A 24423-nucleotide genomic window follows, 5' to 3' on the forward strand; every position below is an offset into this window, starting at 1 on the left:
CAATATTTACTGTACACCTGGTAGTCAACCGCTACAGATACTGAATTAGCCTGACACAAATTCCATCATGAAAGCTGGAATACAACTGAACACACACCATCTTATGTACAAATAGAAAATAATACATTAACAGATCTACAACAGAAAAATACAACAGAAAAACAATAAATTGACAAATTGTAATACCCAGCAATCTGTGCACGAGAAACACAGGTTTGAAAAAATATGTTCTTTTTTTGCTTGATAAAGTAAAGAGTAGGAAACATATACTGTGAGGACATCATCTTTGGTGAAGATTTCCCAGCGATCTCCAGTGTCCTTTTGCCATGTGTCTGCATGACCTCTGCTGTAGGGGATCGCAAAACTTCACACGTATATCTCTCCAACGCACGCACGCACGCGCACACACAGACAGACACAGACACACACAAACACAGACACACACACAAAACACATTGTTGGGACACAAAAACTATGCTCTTTCACCTGGTATTTACATGTATGACCAAATATCAGATATCAAAATAGATCAAGTCAGATATCTAGAATAACCAAGTCTTTGCAGTGAGACAGCTGACAATGGTTGGTCATTTACCAGAGTGCAGAGGTCAAAAACAGAGAACTCACACAGCTGATTTTACATATGACCAGGCTACAGGAAAACACAGTTACAGTAGCAGGTTGTCAGACTGGTGTCCAGTATTCACCATGTAATAGAAGTAGAAAACCAGCACACACAGGATAGTGAGGAGACGGGTTGAGGGCAGACCCAGATTAACTCATCCTCTGGATTTAGAGCGAGCATATATTGGTCACTTGGGTACCAAACTCAAAACTTCAAAACATCCAAAAAGCATGCACCTCTTTGGATTCCCCTGGAAGTTTGCAGACTACATTGCACCTTTATAAACAGCCATAAGTTGACATGTTGCCATACATTTAAGTGCTGTCTCTATTGGAATTGTGTTATCCCCAATCCCGAAGACCTAATGTTGACCTAAAGTAAATATCAAAAGTACAGAAAATTTAAACATGATTAAAAGCTGCCTGTGCAGGAAGATGCTGGCATTCATTCAAAATTCACTTGAAGACGACCTGGCTAGTCCCAATCGGCTCTGCAGACGTCAGAAACAGTTCCCATGCAAAGCCATGGCTTAGGTCAGTAAGGAAAAACGTGCAGCACCACCAAACGCCCCCATAACCCTCCAGCACCACCAAACGCCCCCACAACCCTCCAGCACCACCAAACGCCCCCACAACCCTCCAGCACCACCAAACGCCCCCATAACCCTCCAGCACCACCAAACGCCCCCACAACCCTCCAGCACCACCAAACGCCCCCACAACCCTCCAGCACCACCAAACGCCCCCACAACCCTCCAGCAGACGGACCAGAAGGGACACTTGTGCCTCGCTTCAATATGGCCCCTAGTTCATGAAGGAATGGGAATGACAAAAAAGTCCCACCTACTGTACGAATACAGTTATATGGCTGACATGTTCAATTTGAGAGAATTTCCAATCAAACTGCTCTACTTCAGCTTTAGGACAGTAGCCAACACTTAATCAGCGGTCAAATTGAATAAGGTGTGTAGAATCTTAGTCATGTTGTATCTTTTAATACAGGGGGAAACAAATTTGTAAATATATAATAATAATAAGATTTTTTTCAGTCAGGGCCCCATGGTAGGCTATGCCGGCGCTTCATCAGTTTCAGTTACAGTAGATTGAATAAAATCCAATAAAAATGTAAACTATAATATACATTTTACATGTTCATAATCATAATCATGTTTGCATTTACAATTCTGTCTATATGGTAGGTCCATAATTCAGTTGAACTATTCTACTCACTATGGTCCTGCATCAACCTGATATATAGATCAAAATCAATCCAATAAACATTCTATTTGTATTAGGGATAAAACATGAATGGTTGATAAAACCAAATGATTCCATAGTCAATCTTCATGAAAGGGAGACTAAGTCCCACTACTGTTGATTCAAAGAGACGAAAAGAATGACAAAATGAACAACGGCATGAGAAAAAACCCAGGAATGAACAGGAAACGATGAGGACGGTAGGGAGGTGACCGGAAACCACATCGCAATTTCTCACACCCACATTTACACAAACACACATTCACACAAACACACATTCACACACACATGCACGCATACAGACAGAGAGAAGTGAAGTCTCAGTGGCTGGTGGGTTTTGTTGTTCGGGGAGGGTCTCTCTGGATTAGGCGGGGTCTCCTCCCCCCCCTCAGGAGTTGAGGGTGAACTGGTCCTGCTCACTGGGCTTCTTGACCCAGGCCCCCAGACCGGCCTTGTGAAAGGCCTTGATCAGGCTCTGCTTGGCTGAGTGGTACTCCAGCGCTGCCTGCTTGGCTTCGTGGTACGAGCTGGGCTTGGACACCTTGATCCTCAGTGTGGACGAGAGCTGAGTGGAGTAAGGGAGAAGGGTCAACCACCAATACTGGCTCACAAATATCAACAGTCATTTTAAGTGTTTGTTAGTGTTGCCAATCGATTTAAAAAATGAATTGAGTTCATCACAATAATAGGCTGTGATTAATTATGATTAATCACAAGCTTAAAATACTAGTATTTACTTGTATTTTTTTGGGGAAATAAAACAATTAGGCATATTTGTGATGTTAGAAAAAAGAAATGCATGACAAAGTGGTTAGAACTATCAAAAGAACAGCTGTATGTATGCCCATCAGCCATAAGCCAGGCTGGACCTGGCCTGGTTTCTACTCAACTTGCTTCGGGGGAAAGACAGAGTAGCCGACATCACTGACATATGTGCACACAACTTCGGTTTTATCTAAACTACAATCTGGAAGCTTTTTCAAACAAAATTTTCTGTGCTCATGAAAGGCCTTCCAGTAATTCAGCCAGGTAAACACGCGCGTTGGGAATTGTGGGAGGAAGTTGGGTTCAAATTTGGTAATATGATTAATTAACTTCTTCTTTTTTTTTTTACGTGTTAAAGTTTCCAGTTTAATCGCGAGCATTAACGCGTTATTGCAGTAATGTTGGCAGCCATAGTTTATAGGGCACCTTTCATGCACAAGTCCTCTAGAGATATGAAACGTAGTATCACTGAAAGAGGAGCTAGTGCACTCATTTGTGTATGGGGACGCCATAAACAAATACCAGAAACATACTTTAGGACACTAACATACTGTCTGTCATCTTTATTAACTAGTCAGGGAGCCATGGCGAGCGAAAAAGATCTGCTTGTCAAGGTTGGGGTAATTTCTATTTAAAAAAAGTCTGCACATGCATGTGAATGAGAATGCCAGTGTATAAGCCAACAATCAAATGTGTGTGTGTGTGTGTGCGAGCGAGCGAGCGAGTGTCTGTGAGCTGAGCCCATCCCCTACCTTGGTGTACAGTCGCCCCCAGCGGCTGTAGAGGGCGTGCTTGCAGAGGCGCGAGGCCCGGCTCATGTCGTCTTTGCCTGTAGTGGCGTTGATGACCTCCAGGGCCTGGTCACCCACTGCCCAGTTCACACTGAAGTTGGGCGCCTTGCCCGGCTGCCTCGCTTCTGCGTTGCTGATACCTGATGTCAGAATCACAAACACAAGTTTGTTCACTCACACAGTCGTCCCGGTATAAACCCTGCCCACTCCCCCAGGTCGTCTTCCTGACTGAAATCAAAATGAACCTATTCAGGACATCATTACACATCACAGGAAACTATTAATTGTCGACGCAGTTCACTGTAATCCAGCTTCACTACACAATGGATGGCAAAGCAAAAGCAACTTTTATAAAAATGGTAAAATGTTACAGCTCAACGCCCACCAAACATGCACCAGTTGATGAGTCTAATTTCTGCCCGAGTGCAAGTCCAGTCTGTGTGTGTGTGTGTGTGAGTGTGTGTGTGTGTGTGTGTGTGTTGGTGGTGGTGTTAAAGTCCTTGGTTCCATGTGGCAGCACAGCGGGGGGTCGGGTGGGATTATGATTTAGCGCTGAACGGCCGCGTGGAAAAACCTCCGCCGCAAAACCCCCTAAAGCGGGTGGGTGGGTGGGTGGGTTGGTGGGTTGGTTGGTTGGTGGGTGGGTTGGTTGGTGGGTTGGTGGGTGGGTGGGTTGGTTGGTTGGTGGGTTGGTTGGTTGGTGGGTGGGTGGGTTGGTTGGTGGGTTGGTGGGTGGGTGGGTTGGTTGGTTGGCGGGTTGGTTGGTGGGTTGGTGGGTGGGTGGGTGGGTTGGTTGGTGGGTTGGTGGGTGGGTGGGTGGGTGGGTTGGTTGGTGGGTTGGTGGGTTGGTTGGTGGGTGGGTGGGTGGGTGGGTGGGTGGGTGGGTGGGTTGGTTGGTTGGCGGGTTGGTTGGTGGGTGGGTGGGTGGGTGGGTGGGTGGGTTGGTTGGTTGGTTGGTTGGTTGGTGGGTGGGTGGGTGGGTTGGTTGGTGGGTTGGTTGGTTGGTTGGTGGGTGGGTTGGTGGGTTGGTGGGTTGGTTGGTGGGTGGGTGGGTGGGTTGGTGGGTTGGTTGGTGGGTGGGTGGGTTGGTGGGTGGGTTGGTGGGTGGGTTGGTGGGTGGGTTGGTGGGTGGGTTGGTTGGTTGGTTGGCGGGTTGGCGGGTTGGCTGGTTGGTTGGTGGGTGGGTTGGTTGGTGGGTTGGTTGGTTGGTGGGTGGGTGGGTTGGTGGGTTGGTGGGTGGGTTGGTTGGTTGGTGGGTGGGTGGGTGGGTTGGTTGGTGGGTTGGTTGGTTGGTTGGTGGGTGGGTGGGTTGGTGGGTGGGTGGGTGGGTGGGTTGGTTGGTGGGTTGGTTGGTTGGCGGGTTGGTTGGTTGGTTGGTGGGTGGGTTGGTTGGTGGGTGGGTTGGTTGGTGGGTTGGTTGGTGGGTTGGTGGGTTGGTTGGTTGGTTGGTTGGTTGGTTGGTTGGTGGGTTGGTTGGTTGGTTGGTGGGTGGGTTGGTTGGTAAGTGGGACACTTACTTAAGTTAGTGGGATGGCTGGGCCTGTTTCTTTGAACAAAGTAGCTGTATTCTTGGTTTGATGTTTGAGACTGCGACACGAAGATCATCTTCAACTCTGATGAGTCATGATCTGTTTTTGTTCTTGATAAATGTCAGTGAGGAGAAGGTCTTCTCGCACAGATATTGAGCTTCCAACAGGAATAAAAATATCCATCGCAGCCTCCGACAGTCCTGTGTATTCTGCAGCCACTGATAACCAAAACTCCTCCAGCGTGCGAAGCGCAAAGGTAGCTTGTAAACTGCGGTCAGAGGAGAGGTCTAAAAGTGCATCCTGGAGCTCAGATGGAAGGTGTTGGCCAGTGGAGTTGGTGAAAGGCTGAGGTATCCAGTCATTTCTCTCTGGGGTGTCGTCTTCTGGGAAGTACCTGTTGAAATGGCCCAGCAAGCTTCTGAGATGATTAGCAATATCTTCTTTCATTTAATAAGGCCCGTAAATCCATACTGCAGGAAGTCAGGGTGATATTTCCTTCGCTTGGTGGAGGCCAGTCTCTTTCGGGTCCTCAGTTGCTTTGCGTTTTTCGGTTGCCAGGTTAGTTTCAGCGGGCGTAGGCCTACCTACACACCTCTTCTTGGTCTGCATTTTTTGACAAACCTTTTTTGAGGAGCCACCGCTCCGTGATCAGACAGTTGATATTCGTTAGTAAACGGAGAATGCGAGTAGCGTTAGCCGTCATCGCTCAGCAGGTCAGGCAAGCCTAGCAGTGCGGCCCTCAGACTCAGAACACGTTTTGGCGGCCTCCGCAGGCGCGCACGCTCATTTCACTTTCTCAAATGTTTTTAAAAGAATAGGCAATATTGACTCTATACTGTACATCATTGGTATGGGAGAAATGTATTTCAATCACGAATCGAGAGGGAGGGGTCCCGAAGCTAAACCTACAATTTTTGGTACATCACGGCATCAGTGAGGAAAAAAACAAACTGCGACCCCCACAGGGGTCCCGACCCCCCAGGTTGAGAACCACTGCCTTAGAAGAGCAGAAATAAACCCCTGTTGCTTGTGTGAGGTTTTAAAGCTTCAATGTTGAAGTCATGAGAGGCACTGACCGCTGAGCAGAGGTTTGTTGAGGCTGAACTGCTGCGGCAGGTCCTCGATGTCGGCGATGCGCTGGTACATGGCGCGGGACAGGTGGTCGCCGTGGTACAGGCTGCCCAGGATGATGCTGGAGAAGTAGATGGGCTCAGAGAAGTAGCTCATCAGGGAGCCCTGGATGCCCACCACGTTCCATCTGCAGAGGAGGAACACGCACGCACACACACGCACACAGACACACACACACTTTATAGACCAACCGTGTTTGCATTTAGACACACACACAGTGTGAATACAGCGACCCTCAAATCTAAGCATTGCAAAGGTAGTACTTTGAGTACACACACACACACACACACACACACAAACATCTGCACACACAGGCATGGGCACACACACGCGCGTTTGCAAACAAACACAAACACACACAAACATCTACTGTACACACACAGGCATGAGCACGCACGCGCGCTTGCACGCACACACACACACGCACACACACGCACACACACGCACACACACACAATAACAGTGATGAGCACTGAAACTATCCAATTTCATTTCTTCAATGTCATTTCCTGATTCCTGTTATATTAGCGTCTCCATGTTCATGTCCTCTGGCGCACTTCTCCGTCTCTGACAGGACATCCCAGAAGGCACCAGGGCGAGAGAGAGACGCGCGGTTAAAAGACCATTACCGGGACGACAGAAACAAGACTCTGACAAACAGCTCTGCTAGCGCACGCTTGCTCTAGTCTCTCTCTTGACCTCGGGCAGTGTGTGTGAGAGTGTGTGAAATTAAGGCCGAATGGGACCAGAATGGAAAGAGGGTAGAGGACCTCTGGCTACCTCCGGTGATGATGGCGTCCATATGCAGCAGGAGTGGAGAGAGAGAGGCAGGAGGGGGCCGTGGAGAGGCGAGGCAGATCATTACTGGTGCTCAGTCCTGGCTGTGATTCAGCTCAACATGAACCTCAGACATCTCCTACCGGGGCTACAGTCCGCCTTCGGCGCATAATCAAAGGGCCCAATCAATCTACACATCATACATTTCTGAGCTATGAGCACGCACACATCCATGCACATGCGCGCACACACACACACACACACTTCTCCACCTCCAGAACACACTCTTTGTCACTTTCTCTCTGTCCCTCTCTCTCACACACACAGACACGCGCGCACACACGTGTGATGGCGTACTTGTACTGAGCATGGCGAGCTGAAGTGATTGGGCTTCACAATCAGCAGCTCTTTGAAAACAAGCGTAAAGAGGGTAGCAGCCCTAATGAGGGTGTTTAAGAAGCCGGGGAACGGGAGGGAGGTGTCAGCCAGGCCCCTATTTGTACTTCGGTGCCGCAGGGCAAGTAGCCTAATCAAAGGAGAACTGTGTAACTATGGGGGAAGGAACACACAGGGGCTCAATCCAACAGCACAAACAAACTCTGCTAAATAGCGCCCTGAAGCTAATGATCATTCATTCTGGGAACACGCGCTGGGAGGTTTCTCCACCTGGATGGCGGCCATGTTGGGAGAGGCTGACTGAAGCCAGGATGCTGAGTCCTGTTGTAGTTCACTTTGTTCAGAGAGGTGAGGGCTGAGGACAAACACTCTACAGGGCCGACCGGCACGTGGAGCTCATCTCCATCCATACACAATCATGTGCTGTAATGTCAAAAATTTAAAAAATGTGAAAGTTGTTTGAACCATTTGAAAACCCTCAGTGTCTTCAGTCATTTTCACACTAAGTGCATTTGGCTGCGTTCCCACGGCTGATAAGGAAGCGTAGTCCCACCCAGGTCCCACCCAGGTCCCGACGCTTTGCTTTGCCAAGTAACAGAACACAACGGTCGCAGATCACTTCCTCCGTAATCCGCACAGAAATAGAAATATTTTCAACTTCTCAGTGCCGATAAAAGGCGAGCCACGCGACATTGAAAGAGCAGCAGACCTCGAGCCTTCGAACGCGCTGCTCCAGAGACAGCCATGAAATGTATGTCCAGGTGAGGGTGAGGACTAGTGTTGGGGCTAGGGTTAGTGTTGGGGCTAGGATTAGTATGATCCCCTGTCACTGTCCACCTGGCCACTGACCTCTGCTCCACAACGCCTCTTCTTCCAGACTGTCAATGTTAATCAGAATGGGTTATTCAAAATGTCCCTATCTGGCTGTGCGACACCTCTTGTTGACGGGGAAGCAGTGAAAGGTTCTGGTGCTAAAGGAGTAGAGAGTTATGGTCCAGAGCCCTCATCCACTACATCACGAGGGAGGAATGGCTTTGTGTTGAACATGGACGGTGAGCGGGATTGTGGGCCGCCATCATTCTGCTGTCCTTGACAATGCCTGGATAAAATACCGCCCACTTGACCTATAGATAGGAGCTATGATGGAGGAGGAGGACCAGTATATAAAACACAGCAGTTTTATGGCTGATGTACTCACAATGTTGGAACACTCTCTATGTATTTTTATCGAGGTTCTAAACTATACAATTATGAACTGTGCTCTAGGCCATGCTAACACATAAATAACAGACGTAGATCTGTTTCCCCGGACAGCGTTGGGCTGACAGCGTTCATCTCTGGCATGTGGACCGGCACGTATCCCGGGCAGACGCTGATGGGGGCGGATTTTTAATTAATTTACATCTTCTTGGCTCATTTTAAGATCCGGGGCTGCCTGTTCTTTCACAATGCGCTGCTCCGGTCTGCATATTTACTGCAAGTCAAGCCAGGCCTGCCAATTGAATAGATACTGCTCAGAACTGGACACTGTGTATCACTGTGCTTTGCGGTTTGTCACTGGTTGTAAAAATCTGACCCTTCATTGCACTTTGTATAAAAAAGCAGAATGGTCATCTTTGATTGATAGGCGATACACTCATTGGTTGACTTTTATTCATAAAGCTCTCCTTGGTGTTGTCCCGTCCTATCTGGGAAACTACCCAATTAGGAATCAAGGACATTACATCTTATGATCATCTGACTTCTTTACACTGACTGTCCCTCGAGTGTTCACAGAACTGGGGAAAAAGGCATTTCGCTATGCTGCTCCCTCTGCATGGAATTCCTTGCAAGCTGACTTAAAATTGTCTGAACTGATCCCATTTGACAGCTTTGTTGACATTCTCAAGGATAAGGAACTTGAAGGCATTAGGGTTTGTCACTGCTTTTAAATCAGTTGTTATACTTCTAACTTGAGCTTATTTTATTTATTGAATGCATGCTATTTGTATTGTAACCTTTTGTATTGTAATTTGCTGCCTCTTGGCCAGGTCGCTTTTGAAAAAGAGATTCTTTATCTCAATAAGCTTACCTGGTTCAATAAAGGTCTAAAAATAATAATAATAATAAAAAAAAAAGAAGAACAGAACCCCGCCCTGTATTAAGAACACCAGCTGCAAGACCATTCAGAGACGCTGTTTAGACGTTTTAGAATGCGTTTAGGGCAGCGTGGACAGAGAAACACATGGCCATTTACACCCGTCTATCATTTACACCTGTCTATCATTTACACCTGTCTATCATTTACACCTGTCAATCATGCATCTTCAAACGTGTCCAGATGACCACTTGTGTTCATACAGTAACCATAGTAACTCACTCACTCCTGTCTGCATGCGTGTCACACAGCTGTTCCATGTAGATTTTTAAAACGTGTGCGTGAAAGCAACAGAAGATGTTTGAAGAACTAATGTACATAATAGGACTATTCCAAACATTCCGATTAACAGGACAAAGTCATTTGCAACGTGCATAAGAGCGCAGGATAAGGCCAAAAAGGAGAAATATTATCCTGCGTTGTTGACGAGTTTTCCTGTTACGTCTTATTCAGGGAGGGTGGATGCATTAGCGTTTAGACTACTAAAGATATGTGGGCACCACCAGACCACCTCAGCAAGTGGTTTGAGGAAACGTCTCAACGGCTGATAACTTGAATGCTGGCCCGAGGTAATAGTAAACGCATTGTAAACGTTCAGAGGGCATGTTTTGGTCTTCAGCTCCTCCCCTCAACCCTCCCTCCCTCCTTCCCTCATCCTTCCTCCCCTCCTCCTTCCTCCCTCCTCCTTCCTTCCCTCATCCCTCCTCCCCTCATCCTTCCTTCCCTCATCCCTCCTCCCCTCATCCTTCCTCCCCTCACCCCTCCTTCCCTCATCCCTCCTCCCTCATCCTTCCTCCTATCCTTCTTCCTCCCTCCTCCCCTCATCCTTCCTTCCCTCATCCCTCCTCCCCTCATCCTTCCTTCCCTCACCCCTCCTTCCCTCATCCCTCCTCCCCTCACCCTTCCTTCTCTCACCCCTCCTTCCCTCATCCCTCCTCCCCTCATCCTTCCCTCCTCCCTCCTTCCCTCATCCCTCCTCCCCTCATCCTTCCTCCCCTCCTCCTTCCTTCCCTCCTCCTTCCTTCCCTCACCCCTCCTCCCTCCTCCCTGTGGTCAGATCATAGCCTGTGCCGTAGCAGTCAGGTCCCTGTGGTCAGGTCCTAGCCCGTCCTCCCTGTGGTCTGGTCCCTGTGGTCAGGTCCTAGCCCTGTGGTCAGGTCCTAGCCCTGTGGTCAGGTCCTAGCCCGTCCTCCCTGTGGTCTGGTCCCTGTGGTCAGGTCCTAGCCCTGTGGTCAGGTCCTAGCCCGTCCTCCCTGTGGTCTGGTCCCTGTGGTCAGGTCCTAGCCCTGTGGTCAGGTCCTAGCCCGTCCTCCCTGTGGTCTGGTCCCTGTGGTCAGGTCCTAGCCCTGTGTTCAGGTCCTAGCCCTGTGGTCAGGTCCTAGCCCTGTGGTCAGGTCCTAGCCCTGTGGTCAGGTCGTAGCCCGTGCCGTAGCGGTCAGGTCCCTGTGGTCAGGTCCTAGCCCTGTGGTCAGGTCCTAGCCCTGTGGTCAGGTCGTAGCCCGTGCCGTAGCGGTAAGGTCCCTGTGGTCAGGTCCTAGCCCGTCCTCCCTGTGGTCATGTCCTAGCCCTGTGGTCATGTCCTAGCCCTGTGGTCAGGTCCTAGCCCTGTGTTCAGGTCCTAGCCCTGTGGTCAGGTCCTAGCCCTGTGGTCAGGTCCTAGCCCTGTGGTCAGGTCCTAGCCCTGTGTTCAGGTCCTAGCCCTGTGTTCAGGTCCTAGCCCTGTGGTCAGGTCCTAGCCCTGTGGTCAGGTCCTAGCCCTGTGGTCAGGTCCATCCTAGCCCTGTGGTCAGGTCCTAGCCCTGTGTTCAGGTCCTAGCCCTGTGGTCAGGTCCTAGCCCTGTGTTCAGGTCCTAGCCCGTGCCGTAGCGGTCAGGTTACCTGGCGATCTTGTCGCTGCAGGACATGGTGAGCAGCCTCTCCCCCTGCAGAACCCCGTCCCAGGTCTGGAGGGTGTTGCTGGTCCTCACGGGGATGGTCCCCTCCCCCGACTCGATCTTGGTCCTCAGCTGCCCCCGGGCCTTCCGGTTGGGGTGTCTGTCTCCCTGGTCTGTGTGAGGGAGACGGGGGTGGGGTAGGTGTGTGTGTGTGTGTGGGGGGGGGGGGGGGGTAGATCAGGCACTGATGTTTAAACCCTGGGTCATTAAAGGTGCTACCTGTAATAAAGGTGCTACATGGTTTCCTCCTCATATCTATATTAGCAAATTAACCAGGTTCAACCTCCAGGGTTTAATGGCCTGAAGAAGACCTTCAGTGGTCCAAACATGTTGGCTTTTTAATGATTTAGCCACTACAATAAAGGCTTTCTATTTTTCCTTCCTCGTTGATATATTTGCTGGAGTTCCTGGATTATCCCTTTATATGTTAAATCTGTAGGGTTATGATTAATTTGCTAATATAGATGTTTGATGGAAAAAAATTATAAATATAACATATACAGTAGTTTAAGGAAATTGGTTAAGGAATATAGGAAATGTACGTAATTTCTTTACATTTTCAAATGTACAAGTCAACAGCCATCATTCCACTGATTAACTGCACAACACTATTTATATTGTATTTCCCTGTACTGTACATTTGGCAAAATAATTTATGTCACATACAAAGAGAGTGGTTAATCAGAAAGAGCGAGAGAGAGAGAGAGAGAGAGAGAGAGCGAGAGAGATTATTGGCTTTGTTGAAATGTGTTTGTAACACACATTTGGACATGTGAGTGAGATTCTAATTAAATGAAACCAAGCATAAGAGGAAAACACTCAAAGTTAATTGAATAAAATAAACAAGTGCAGATATTGAATTCTCAACAAGCGTAAGATTAAATGAAAAGCGTGGCTAAGAAAGAGGACAGAGGACTCAAACGGAGGAGTAGATTGAGTCTGGCTGTCAGAAGGGACAGTCATGTGACCTCTTCTGCTAATAGAAAAGCTTTTCCTGTGAGATTAGCATAAGTGCTCATTTTAGAGTCACCGCCATGAACAAACACATCTAATCTGTGAGAATGGAAAAGTGACCCGTACCCTGGTTGAGTTGAAGAACCAGAGATAGCCACTGTTTTCACAGATGTGATTGGTTAATTTACGAGTAAGCGAGTGAGTGAGTGAGTGAGCGAGCGAGCGAGCGAGAGTGAGTGAGTGAGTGAGTGAGTGAGTGAGTGAGCGAGCGAGCATGTGTGTGTCTCATCCCGTACCTTCCACACCAGCCTCATGCGGGGAGAAGATGCGTGCGTCTCCGCAGGGCGAGGTACTGATGTAGAGGTGAAACTGGACGTTGTCTTTTAGCCGGAACCCTCGCTTGTCACAGCGCACAAACATGGACTTCTGATGCTCCTCTTTATTGTTACTGCGGGGAAGAGCGAGGTGAAATAAAAACATCACACTCAAACTGTGAAACGCTCTGACATTCTATACAACATCTAAACATGTATTAATTCATTATATACAACATCTAAACATGTATTAATTCATATACAACATCTAAACATGTATTAATTCATGAGGCTTTACAAAAGCTGCAGTATCGGGATATCAAAATCTTACAAGATGTTTTTTTTCTTTTTCCGAAGCCGAAACTACATGCATTTGTCTGGCCAGCCTATTTTCATTAACATAAGACCGTCATCACTGTCAACCTACTGAGTTCACCTCCATGTTCCTCCTGACCCTTTGACCTCTCACCTCAGGAAGAACTCCAGCTGGGTGTACAGGTATCTGATGAGCGAGCGGCGAGCGATGATCTCGGCGTGGCAGTCGTTGAGCGCCAGGCCGCGGTCGCTCATGTACTCCCCGTTGATGCACTTGGTCCCTGTGGAGACGCAGATGACCTGGGCCTCTTTCACGTCCGTGCCTGGTTGAAAGAATGGTCAAACAGGACAGGTTGAAAGAACGGTCAAACAGGACCGAACAGAGGTCAAACAGGACAGGTTGAAAGAACGGTCAAACAGGACCGGTTGACAGAACAGAGGTCAAACAGGACAGGTTGAGAGAATGATCAAACAGGACAGGTTGAAAGAACGGTCAAACAGGACCGGTTGACAGAACAGAGGTCAAACAGGACAGGTGGACAATTCTAGATGCAGGAAAAATATGATGTACAGTATATCGATTTCACACTGGTTAGTGCACTCCAAATTAGATGAAAAACAAGCTGTGAGCCTACAGCCTTTTAACTGATCGATTCTTGGACATACTGTACTTGTACCATACATGCAGAAACAGAAATGAAAACTATACATCACTACCTCACCTGTAGGTAAAGGAGTTCAGGGAGCAAAGATAAAAAGATAAAAGATAAGATAAAAACTCTGAAGGATATCGAGTCTCTGGATGTGGACAGGGCATGATTGAAAGCAGCTACTCTAACTCTTCCTGTTTGAGAAGCTTCACTGACTCCCATCAACACAATGTGTTTGTCTCTTGTGGACAGCCCGGTGCGTATTTTATGGTTGAGCGATGTGCCGTTTGGTTTGCTCAGTTTCAGAGACGGAGAATGCAGCTTTCACATTAAACGGGATGATAGAGCGTACCTGTTGTCATGACTACCCCCGCCAGAACTTTCCGCCGTGCGTGGGGGGAGGAGAAGTTGTCCGTCAGCTCGCTGAACTTGTCCACGACCAGACGAGAGACCGCGTCTGCCAAAACCTGCCCCCCCGCACACACACACACACGCACAGGATTCAATAATAGGGATAAGACATAAGACATGCCAGCATGCAAATACAGCACAAGCCTGTCACGTTGCTCCCATGCACAGCCGAGGTAGAACACCCCCACCACAGACCTCTGACAGGTTTCACCATAAATCAACAGATGAGAATTTCAAAGACAAAACTAAAATCTGGATTAAGACACTGGTATTTGTACTCTTTGAAGTACGGTGCCTTTCAAGTATTTCGCGCTCCCCCGTTAGAAATGCATCGCTTTAGGCTTTTGCAGTGGAAACCTCAAATGAACTTCACACACATCTCTCTTCCCTGTCAACTGCCTTTCCATCACAGGCTTTTATCCAGTGCTAATATGGTAGAAAATGATTACAGCCAAGCAGAGGCGATGGCTGAGTGGTCACAAATTAAAGAGATTAGTCCAATATTACTTCCCCCGCTACTTCAAAGCTGCTCGGTTATAATGGGATAATTTGACTTGTGAATGTTGGGAGTCAGTTGCGGTGGAGACGTACAGTATAGCTATTCAAACCCACCCGTCTCACATAACATCATATTTTACACAGGCTACACAAACTCACAGTATGCCATCGCTAATGTTTCAGAGATGTTCTCATTAGCCTTGTCCAGATGGAGGAGACGTGCAAGCACCGCTGAAGGTAAATTTAATAAATATTAACGGACAGGGAATTAATAGACCAATTAGCGGGTGCACAAGGCGGTCAGCGGTGAGGCAGACCGACAGGTTGAGACAGGGCAAAGAATAATCATTTAAAAAGCTAGACAATTTTCTTAGAGGAGACGTTGTGAGCTGTTGACTGAGAACGCTGCTGCTTATCTTCACAGGCTGCTCTCTCTCTCTCTCTCTCTCTCTCTCTTCAAACACCTGCATGTCTTTGACAGTCACTTCTTCAGTAACGGACTCAAAGGTAAATTCCTGTAACCCACGTCTCTACTCAAACATACCAAAGCTTTACTGATGTCTATGTAAAGCCAGGTCTATGAAAGGTGAAAGAGTTGGAACCTTTCTGGGAAAGAACTGGAGCACGGTACTGTCGTTTCTGGAAAAACTATCTGGGAGTGGGGAAAGAGTTGGATTTGATCTGGGAGTGAGGAAAGAGTTGGATTTGAGCTTTAATCTGTGGCGAGGTACTAAGATCAAAGTTTTGAGTTCAAAGCTTTTATGCGCATATCTTGAGAAATCTTTAGATCTTAGACCTCGCCACTGATTAAAGCCCAAATCCAACTTACCAGACTCCCAGATAGTTTTCCAGAAACTACAGTATAAGGGTGCTGCTAAATCTGAGCAGGCGTAGCAAGCAATCTCTGCTGGTTTTGAGTGTCGGCACTCATCAGACTGGATCGAATTACCTTCTTGTTTTTAAGGTCCCTCGTTCTCGTACAGAACTTGGACGGACTGCATTCAGTTATGATGCTCCGTATACCTGGAACTCTCTCCAACAGACATTGAAGCTAGAGCTGCTTCCCTCCGATACGGAGTTCAGAGCCATGGCTCTAGACATTTTTTCCTCAACTTGTCACTGATTTGGATTTTAATAGTATTATTGTTGTAAATAGCTTATGTTTTGTTAATGTTTGTGTTTGCTTGTGAGCTCGTCGGCATTGGAAATGAGGGAAACCTCAATTGCCCCACGAGTTTAAATAAAGGTTTGAAATGAAATGAAATGCTAACTTTTCCAAAGTACAGTAGATTCTGTTGAAACCACTATCTCACATCTGTAGTACTTGCTTGGACTTTCCAGGTGGACAGCAGATGTTAATTAAGATACAGAGACGGCTTTAGCTTCTGTGTTATCACTGCAAGGGATTATGGGAGCATGATTAGCAGATGTGTAAATAGATGTCTCGGACACAGACATCACAGATGAGCAGGATACTTGCCTAACTTTTCTTCCAGCTGTACCCTACCTCCATCATGGCAACCTGTCTACTAATGTCAAGTCCTCTGCCCGCAACCTAGGCCTGTTTGACCCCGACCTGTCCTTTGATGGTCAGGTTACCAAAGTGGTACAGTCCTGCTTTCTCCAGCTTAGAAATATCTCCAAAATTAAGTCATTTCTATCTTTTAGTGACCTTGAAAAGGTCATTCATGCCTTCATTTCTTCTCGCTTACTGCAACTCCCTTTACTCCCTTTACTAAAAGCAGTCAGGCTTTTAACACAGTCTAGAAGGAGTGTCCATATTACACCTATCCTGGCCTCTCTACACTGGTTACCTGTCAAGTGTAGGGTTGATTTTAAGATTTTAATGTTACTGTAACTGCCTCAGATCCTCAGGCGGGGCTCTCCTTACTGTTCCAAAGACTCGACTTGTCACCAAGGGAGACCGTGCCTTTTGAGCCCAGGCACCTAAGCCATGGAATGAGCCTGAGAACCTGAGGCTATCAGCCTCGCTATCTTCTTTTAAATCCCTTCTGATTTAAAAGAACATCTGTTTTCCAAGGCCTTCCTGTAGTGTCTACCCTTTCCATCTTTTTCATCCTTCCTTCTGATTCTCGATTGTCCTATTTTTATTGTTATCTTTACGTTATTTTTTTCTTTCGTTGGTTTTGTTGAAATTCTTTGTTGAAATTGCTTTTGTAATTTGTTATTGATTGTTGTTACTTTAAGATATTTAATGACATCCATTTAAACACAGATAATGGCAAAATCTCAGTCTTAGTATTACTGGATCTCAGCGCTGCGTTCGACACGGTAGACCACAACATACTACTAGGCCGACTGGAAAATTGGTTGGGAATTTCTGGTACAGTGTTAGATTGGTTTGAATCCTACTTAAAGGACAGGGATTATTTTGTGTCTATAGGCAATTACAAATCTGAGCTGACAAAAATGACCTGTGGAGTTCCCCAAGGCTCCATCCTGGGGCCTCTTCTGTTCAACATTTACATGCTCCCACTAACTCAAATTATGGAAAACAACAAAATATGTTACCATAGCTAAGCAGATGACACACAAATTTATATCACTATATCACCAGGAGACTATAATCCCATACAAGCGCTGAGTAAGTGCATTCAACAAATCAATGATTGGATGTGCCAGAACTTTCTCCAACTAAACAAAAATAAAACTGAAGTAATTGTCTTTGGAGCCAAAGAAGAACAATTAAAAGTCAGTGCTCAACTTCAATCAGTAATGCTAAAAACCACAAACGAAGCCAGAAATCTTGGTGTAGTCATGGACTCAGACCTGAATTTCAACAGCCACATTAAGTCAATTACAAAGTCAGCCTACTATCACCTGAAGAATATATCAAGGATCAAAGGATTTATGTCCCAGAAGGATTTGGAAAAACTTGTCCATGCGTTTATCTTCAGTAGACTCGACTACTGTAACGGCATGTATACAGGTCTCTCTAAAAAATCGATCAGACAGCTGCAGCTGATTCAGAACGCTGCTGCTCGAGTCCTCACTAAGACTAAGAAAGTGGAGCATATCACACCAGTACTAAGGTCTTTACACTGGCTTCCTGTCTGTCAAAGAATTGACTTTAAAATACTGCTGTTGGTTTATAAAGCACTGAATGGTCTAGGGCCAAAATATATTTCTGATCTGCTCATATGCTATGAACCATCCAGACCCCTCAGGTCGTCCGGCACAGGTCTGCTTTCTGTCCCCAGAGTTAAAACAAAACATGGAGAAGCAGCATTCAATTTTTATGCTCCACATATCTGGAACAAACTTCCAGAAAACTGCAGGTCTGCTGCAACTCTTGGTTCTTTTAAAACAAGCCTGAAGACTTCTTTTTGCCACTGCTTTCTAAGAGGAGCTATGTTTATCAGTATACTGCACTGTAACTTTTATTCCTGTATTCTATTTGTCCTGCTTTTTGTTTAAATGTCTATAATGACTTGCTTTTTGTTTTAATGCTTTTAATTTGTCCTGCCTTTTGTTTTAAATGTCTATAATGTCTTGCTTTTTGTTTTAATGCTTTTAATGTCTCATGTAAAGCACCTTGAATTGCCCTGTGGCTGAAATGTGCTATATAAATAAACTTGCCTTGCCTTGCCTTACTTATCTACCTGATTGCATTTTTATCCTGACATTGTAAAGCACTTTGTAACTTTGTTTTGAAAAGCGCTTTATAAGTGTATTATTATTATTATTATTATCATTTCATCTTCTATTATTCTTCAGTTTTCATTTCAATATTCAATAATTCACACAGTGATGACGGAGAGGCATGAAATGTTCCAAGTGAGAATTGCACAAGGAACCACTTTTAAAAGTAGTAGAAGTACCACATGTATGAGAACATGTATGGGTGTACAGGGGGATACGGGTGTTCAGGGGGCGGATGGTTACCTGAGGCAGGTGCAGCTGCAGGCCCTCACTGGGGATGGGCTGGCGCGAGGGCGTCTGGTCCAGCTGCATGTTGAAGAGCGCCGCCAGCGCCGCCTGCGCTGCCCGAGCCTTCGCCAGCTTCTTGTTGCGTCCCGAGCCCTCGAACATCTGCGCGTCCACCGTCACCGACATCACAAAGTTCTTGGCGTGGCTCTCGCCGCTCTCCGACACGAAGTCGTACTTCAGGCCCGGCCGCAGCTCGTTGAGGATCATGACCGGGTTCTTCCCGCTGGAGGGGGAGCTGAAGGAGGCCGGCGGGGGCAAGGGGGCCTGGACCAGGGTGCTCCCTGGCGGGGCGGGCAGGGGGTACTCCCCCAGTGAGTTCAAGGGCCCGCTGCCGTTGGAGCCCAGGTAGAAAGAGTCCTCGGGCACGGCGGGCGTCTCAAACCCGTTGAAGAGCATGTCTGGGAAATCGGCCTGATCGGAGGTGAAGTCCGTGTTGACCGTCAGTGTCCGGCCCATGGCTAGGTGCGCCTCGGAGGCGTTAGGGAACTGGACGAAGGAACGCAGTGCCTTTTCAGCTGCGTTGAGCTTGGCCTTCTTCTTGGTGGGGCCTGTGCCTTCAAACGACTGTCCGTTGACCTCCACGGTCATGACAAACACGGGCGCGTGGACCGGGCCGGTCTGGGACAGCAGCTTGTACTGCAGCCCCGGCTTGATCTCGTTCAGCTGCATCAGCGCGTTCTTGGGTAAGACCGGCCCCGGCGTTTTCTTACGCTTCTTGGCTCGAAACTTTGAGTGTGCATTATTGCCCTCCTCTAGGGGGCGCTTTCTGCCACCCCCGCCACTGCCGTTAGGGAGCTGCTCGGCCACACCTGCCCCCTCTTTGGAGGACACGTTGTCCAGGTTGCGGTTTTCCTTTACGTCGGTGCTGCTTGAACCTGCGGTGCCCAGAAAGAGTAACTTACAACGCCTTCGTCGCAGGATCTTGTAAATGCAAAATTGATAGATTCCTTTATCACTATTTGGAACTGGGCCAGTGATGTGTGTTCCTTTTACTACGTTTATTTAGGCTGAACTTATATATATATAAATATATATATATATATATATATATATATATATACATACAGTAATAAGAAATTTCATTCACTGAATCATTCATTGCTTCTCATAAGAATAAGTGATCGGTATGGAAGCAAATATTCATAATTCAGCAGTTGTATTGACAGAACATTTATGAAAGCCTCAAAGAGTGGTCTGAACTCATTGCATATTTATAGGAACCTGAATTAATATCCTATACTGTACATCCATCATAGATAACATGAACTGTTGTGTTTTTATATGAATGAGATTGAATGTTCAGTAAGGGGCAATGAGGTAAAGGCTAGCATGATCAAGTGCTGTATTAGTGAAGGCATGGAGGGATCTCCACACGTGTGTCAGCTAACAGAGGGGGAAATATGCAGACTTGTAGTGTAGTTACAGTATCTACACATTTCACATTGTGAGATCAAGAGTTTTATACACAAACGTGCACAAACACAGACACACACACACACAGTCTTTTAACGATCTTCCCTTTGCTGGCAGTTTTAATGATTTTAATGATGATGGTTCAGATGCTGCTAATTAGTGTTGAGCTGGCGTGAGAGCCATCGTCGTGTTGTGAAGGTTTGTCACTCTCTGAGACAGTCCAAGGAACACACATCACCAGGTCCTGTTAGCAAAGTGGATGGAATGTTGGCAAAATTTTCATTTATAACATCCTCCAGCAAAGGCTTGATAGGTTACTCCTTGCGGTACTCAGGGGAGAGAGAATCAACAGTGTAATGAGAGTATGTTCGGAGGAAGGGATGGAGGGAGGTATAGAGAGGTAGAAGGGATGGAGAGAGGTAGAAGGGATGGAGGGAGGTATAGAGAGGAAGAGGAGGGCAGGGTAGAAGAGATGGAGGGAGGTATAGAGAGGTAGAGGAGGGTAGAAGGGATGGAGGGAGGTATAGAGAGGTAGAGGAGGGTAAAGGGATGAAGGGATGGAGGGAGGTATAGAGAGGTAGAGGAGGGTAAAGGGATGAAGGGATGGAGGGAGGTATAGAGAGGTAGAGGAGGGTAGAAGGGATGGAGGGAGGTATACAGAGGTAGAGGAGGGTAGAAGGGATGGAGGGAGGGATAGAGGTAGAGGAGGGTAAAGGGATGAAGGGATGGAGGGAGGTATAGAGAGGTAGAGGAGGGTAGAAGGGATGGAGGGACGGATAGAGAGGTGGAGGAGGGTAGAAGGGATGGAGGGAGGTATAAAGAGGTAGAGGAGGGTAGAAGGGATAGAGGGAGGTACAGTATAGAGAGGTAGAGGAGAGGGTAGAAGGGATGGAGGGAGGGATAGAGAGGTAGAGGAGGGTAGAAGGGATGGAGGGAGGTATAGAGAGGTAGAAGAGGGTAAAGGGATGGAGGGAGGTATAGAGAGGTAGAGGAGGGTAAAGGGATGAAGGGATGGAGGGATGTATAGAGAGGTAGAGGAGGGTAGAAGGGATGGAGGGAGGTATAGAGAGGTAGAGGAGGGTAAAGGGATGAAGGGATGGAGGGAGGTATAGAGAGGTAGAGGAGGGTAAAGGGATGAAGGGATGGAGGGAGGTATAGAGAGGTAGAGGAGGGTAGAAGGGATGGAGGGAGGTATACAGAGGTAGAGGAGGGTAGAAGGGATGGAGGGAGGGATAGAGGTAGAGGAGGGTAAAGGGATGAAGGGATGGAGGGAGGTATAGAGAGGTAGAGGAGGGTAGAAGGGATGGAGGGACGGATAGAGAGGTGGAGGAGGGTAGAAGGGATGGAGGGAGGTATAAAGAGGTAGAGGAGGGTAGAAGGGATAGAGGGAGGTACAGTATAGAGAGGTAGAGGAGAGGGTAGAAGGGATGGAGGGAGGGATAGAGAGGTAGAGGAGGGTAGAAGGGATGGAGGGAGGTATAGAGAGGTAGAAGAGGGTAAAGGGATGGAGGGAGGTATAGAGAGGTAGAGGAGGGTAAAGGGATGAAGGGATAGAGGGATGTATAGAGAGGTAGAGGAGGGTAGAAGGGATGGAGGGAGGTATAGAGAGGTAGAGGAGGGTAAAGGGATGAAGGGATGGAGGGAGGTATAGAGAGGTAGAGGAGGGTAAAGGGATGAAGGGATGGTGGGAGGTATAGAGAGGTAGAGGAGGGTAGAAGGGATGGAGGGAGGTATACAGAGGTAGAGGAGGGTAGAAGGGATGGAGGGAGGGATAGAGGTAGAGGAGGGTAAAGGGATGAAGGGATGGAGGGAGGTATAGAGAGGTAGAGGAGGGTAGAAGGGATGGAGGGACGGATAGAGAGGTGGAAGAGGGTAGAAGGGATGGAGGGAGGTATAAAGAGGTAGAGGAGGGTAGAAGGGATAGAGGGAGGTACAGTATAGAGAGGTAGAGGAGAGGGTAGAAGGGATGGAGGGAGGGATAGAGAGGTAGAGGAGGGTAGAAGGGATGGAGGGAGGTATAGAGAGGTAGAAGAGGGTAAAGGGATGGAGGGAGGTATAGAGAGGTAGAGGAGGGTAAAGGGATGAAGGGATGGAGGGATGTATAGAGAGGTAGAGGAGGGTAGAAGGGATGGAGGGAGGTATAGAGAGGTAGAGGAGGGTAAAGGGATGAAGGGATGGAGGGAGGTATAGAGAGGTAGAGGAGGGTAAAGGGATGAAGGGATGGTGGGAGGTATAGAGAGGTAGAGGAGGATAAAGGGATGAAGGGAGGTATAGAGAGGTAGAGGAGGGTAAAGGGATGGAGGGAGGTATAGAGAGGTAGAGGAGGGTAGAAGGGACGGAGGGATGGAGGGAGGTATAGAGAGGTAGAGGAGGGTAAAGGGATGGAGGAATGGAGGGAGATATAGAGAGGTAGAGGAGGGTAAAGGGATAGAGGGATGGAGGGAGGTATAGAGAGGTAGAGGAGGGTAGAAGGGATGGAGGGAGGTATAGAGAGGTAGAGGAGGGTAAAGGGATGAAGGGATGGAGGGAGGTATAGAGAGGTAGAGGAGGGTAAAGGGATGAAGGGATGGAGGGAGGTATAGAGAGGTAGAGGAGGGTAAAGGGATGAAGGCATGGATTGAGGTATAGAGGGGTAGAGGAGGGTGAAGGGATGAAGGGATGGAGGGAGGTATAGAGAGGTAGAGGAGGGTAGGGTAGAAGCAGCAGGGTATCTCAGAGGCAGGCAGGCAGAAGAGAAAACAGAGGACGAGGACACATTCTGCAAGACCATTCAACAAAATGCCAGATGCCATCGCTGATCAGGTCCAAATCTGGGCTTTCATTGGAATATCAGAAACATTGTGGAGCTTTACTGAAAATGAGCAAAATCAAAACCAAACCCTTGAAGAAGCGATGGGCTTCTGACACAGTCCAACACCGCAACAACCTCAGAACAAAGCTCACACATCCAAGTCCAACAGCCACATTATAATCATGGTTTACAGACACTGCTGAGGCATCAAACGTCTGCATCTTAAAATAAAGGCTGCATCCCAAAAGCATAACAAACAAAGGCTGCATCTCAAAACATAACAAACAAAACACATTTTGATTTAACGTGTCTCAACTCTATTCTCGGTCTGTGCATCCCTGATCATCAGTGGCACATCTACCTACATGCTGGGCCCTCAAATGTGTTTGAAGGCGAGGTACAAACTGACAGCAGTGTTTTGAGTGTGCAGACAGTCTGAGCGCTACGAGGTACAGAGCTGAGAGGAAGCCATGCACAAGCCAAGCAGAGGGAGCCCTCAACGGGGCTGGTAGGGCTGGTTAGAACACACCAGAAGACCTTCAAACACTACAATATTGGCTGTAGTCATGACTGAAATTCAAAAGTAACAGACACTGACAGCTGAGGGTAAGACTGGTGACAATAATAATAATAACTAGAATAATAATAATAATAACATTAATAATAGTAATAATAGTTAGTAATAATAATAATAATAGTAATAATATTGTTAATAATAATAATAATAATAAAAGAGGCCCTTCTTAGTAGTGGATGAATACATTTTCATTCTACTGAGGGGTATGGCTGAGACTTATATTGAGACTTGTAATGTGTGTATCAATTTTCATGTATTTGAGCAGAGAGAAGAGTGAGATGACTGATACAGATACTGTGTGGTTAATAAGTATCAAAGAAACAGCTCACACATGCGCTGTATGCAATGTAGGCCTACTGTCTACTGTGCGTATACCGTACTGTATTTAGATGACAGAGACAAACACGATGGACAAAGAAACATACTTGGGGACAGACAACCATGGTATGTACTGTATCTGATCATTTTTATAGCTTTGAAGGAGCTAGTCTTAATTTAAGTTAGAATCAAAATGACTGCAAAGTGCGTGTGTAAGTAACATTACACAGTCCCCATCAAGCCCTGACACAGGAACACAGTCAGTATCTTCACTTGGTGTTGGGATTTGAGAAAAAAAAACACATTATAGTTACATAATAAATTGCTGCAATTAATCTATTTTTGAAAACATTAAACTTCGAAAACAAACAGAATAACAAATCTTAAATTCTGTGGGAAAGTAGGAATCAGACTGATGTCATATCTGAGAAGTTGCAAAAGAACTAACCTCACATCAGCAGTGCTCAATAATATGTGAAGCTGGAGAGTGACACTGCAATGGTCTACTGGTCTAGCCCAGGACAAGGGGCCACTAGAACGGGCAGCAATCTTTTAATGTCTGTTCCGAGTGACGGATTTGAGGGAAGGGAGAAGGTGGCCTTTCACATGAGTGGCACCTCAAACTCTGCGTTTGAATTTAACCAAAAAGCTCCAATTAAATTTTAATGTGTCTGTGAGCATGAGATTTTCAAAAGGGGATGTGGAAAAGAGCAATAAAATTGGACATGAAGGATTTGACTTAGAGTTTTTAAGGTAGGGGGCCTCTGAAAAGGTGTGTGTGTGTGCGTGTGTGCGCGTGTGTGTACGCGTGTGTGTGTGTGTTGAGTGAGTAGAGAGAAAGTGTTCAAGCCAGAGACATTGAGAGGAACGGGAGCACATTGCCAGTCAGT

At 47.0% G+C, this 24423-nt stretch overlaps 1 protein-coding gene across 1 annotated transcript in view; it reads right to left on the reverse strand.

Annotated features, from left to right (window-relative positions):
• Positions 1-1814: 1814 nt before the first annotated feature.
• Positions 1815-24423, reverse strand: part of adarb1b (adenosine deaminase RNA specific B1b) — a 148557-nt gene continuing 125948 nt past the window's right edge. Inside the window, exons 5-12 of the mRNA XM_084451624.1 lie at positions 18390-19309; positions 13927-14041; positions 13079-13247; positions 12592-12743; positions 11286-11454; positions 6043-6224; positions 3399-3577; positions 1815-2446 (exon numbers count right to left, since the gene is read on the reverse strand). Coding sequence (XP_084307750.1) covers positions 2270-2446; positions 3399-3577; positions 6043-6224; positions 11286-11454; positions 12592-12743; positions 13079-13247; positions 13927-14041; positions 18390-19309 — 2063 coding nt within the window. The 3' untranslated portion in view covers positions 1815-2269. The remainder of the gene's footprint in view (positions 2447-3398; positions 3578-6042; positions 6225-11285; positions 11455-12591; positions 12744-13078; positions 13248-13926; positions 14042-18389; positions 19310-24423) is intronic.

The sequence above is a fragment of the Borostomias antarcticus genome (assembly GCF_949987555.1).
Source record: "Borostomias antarcticus genome assembly, chromosome: 2".
NCBI lineage: Eukaryota > Metazoa > Chordata > Actinopteri > Stomiiformes > Stomiidae > Borostomias > Borostomias antarcticus.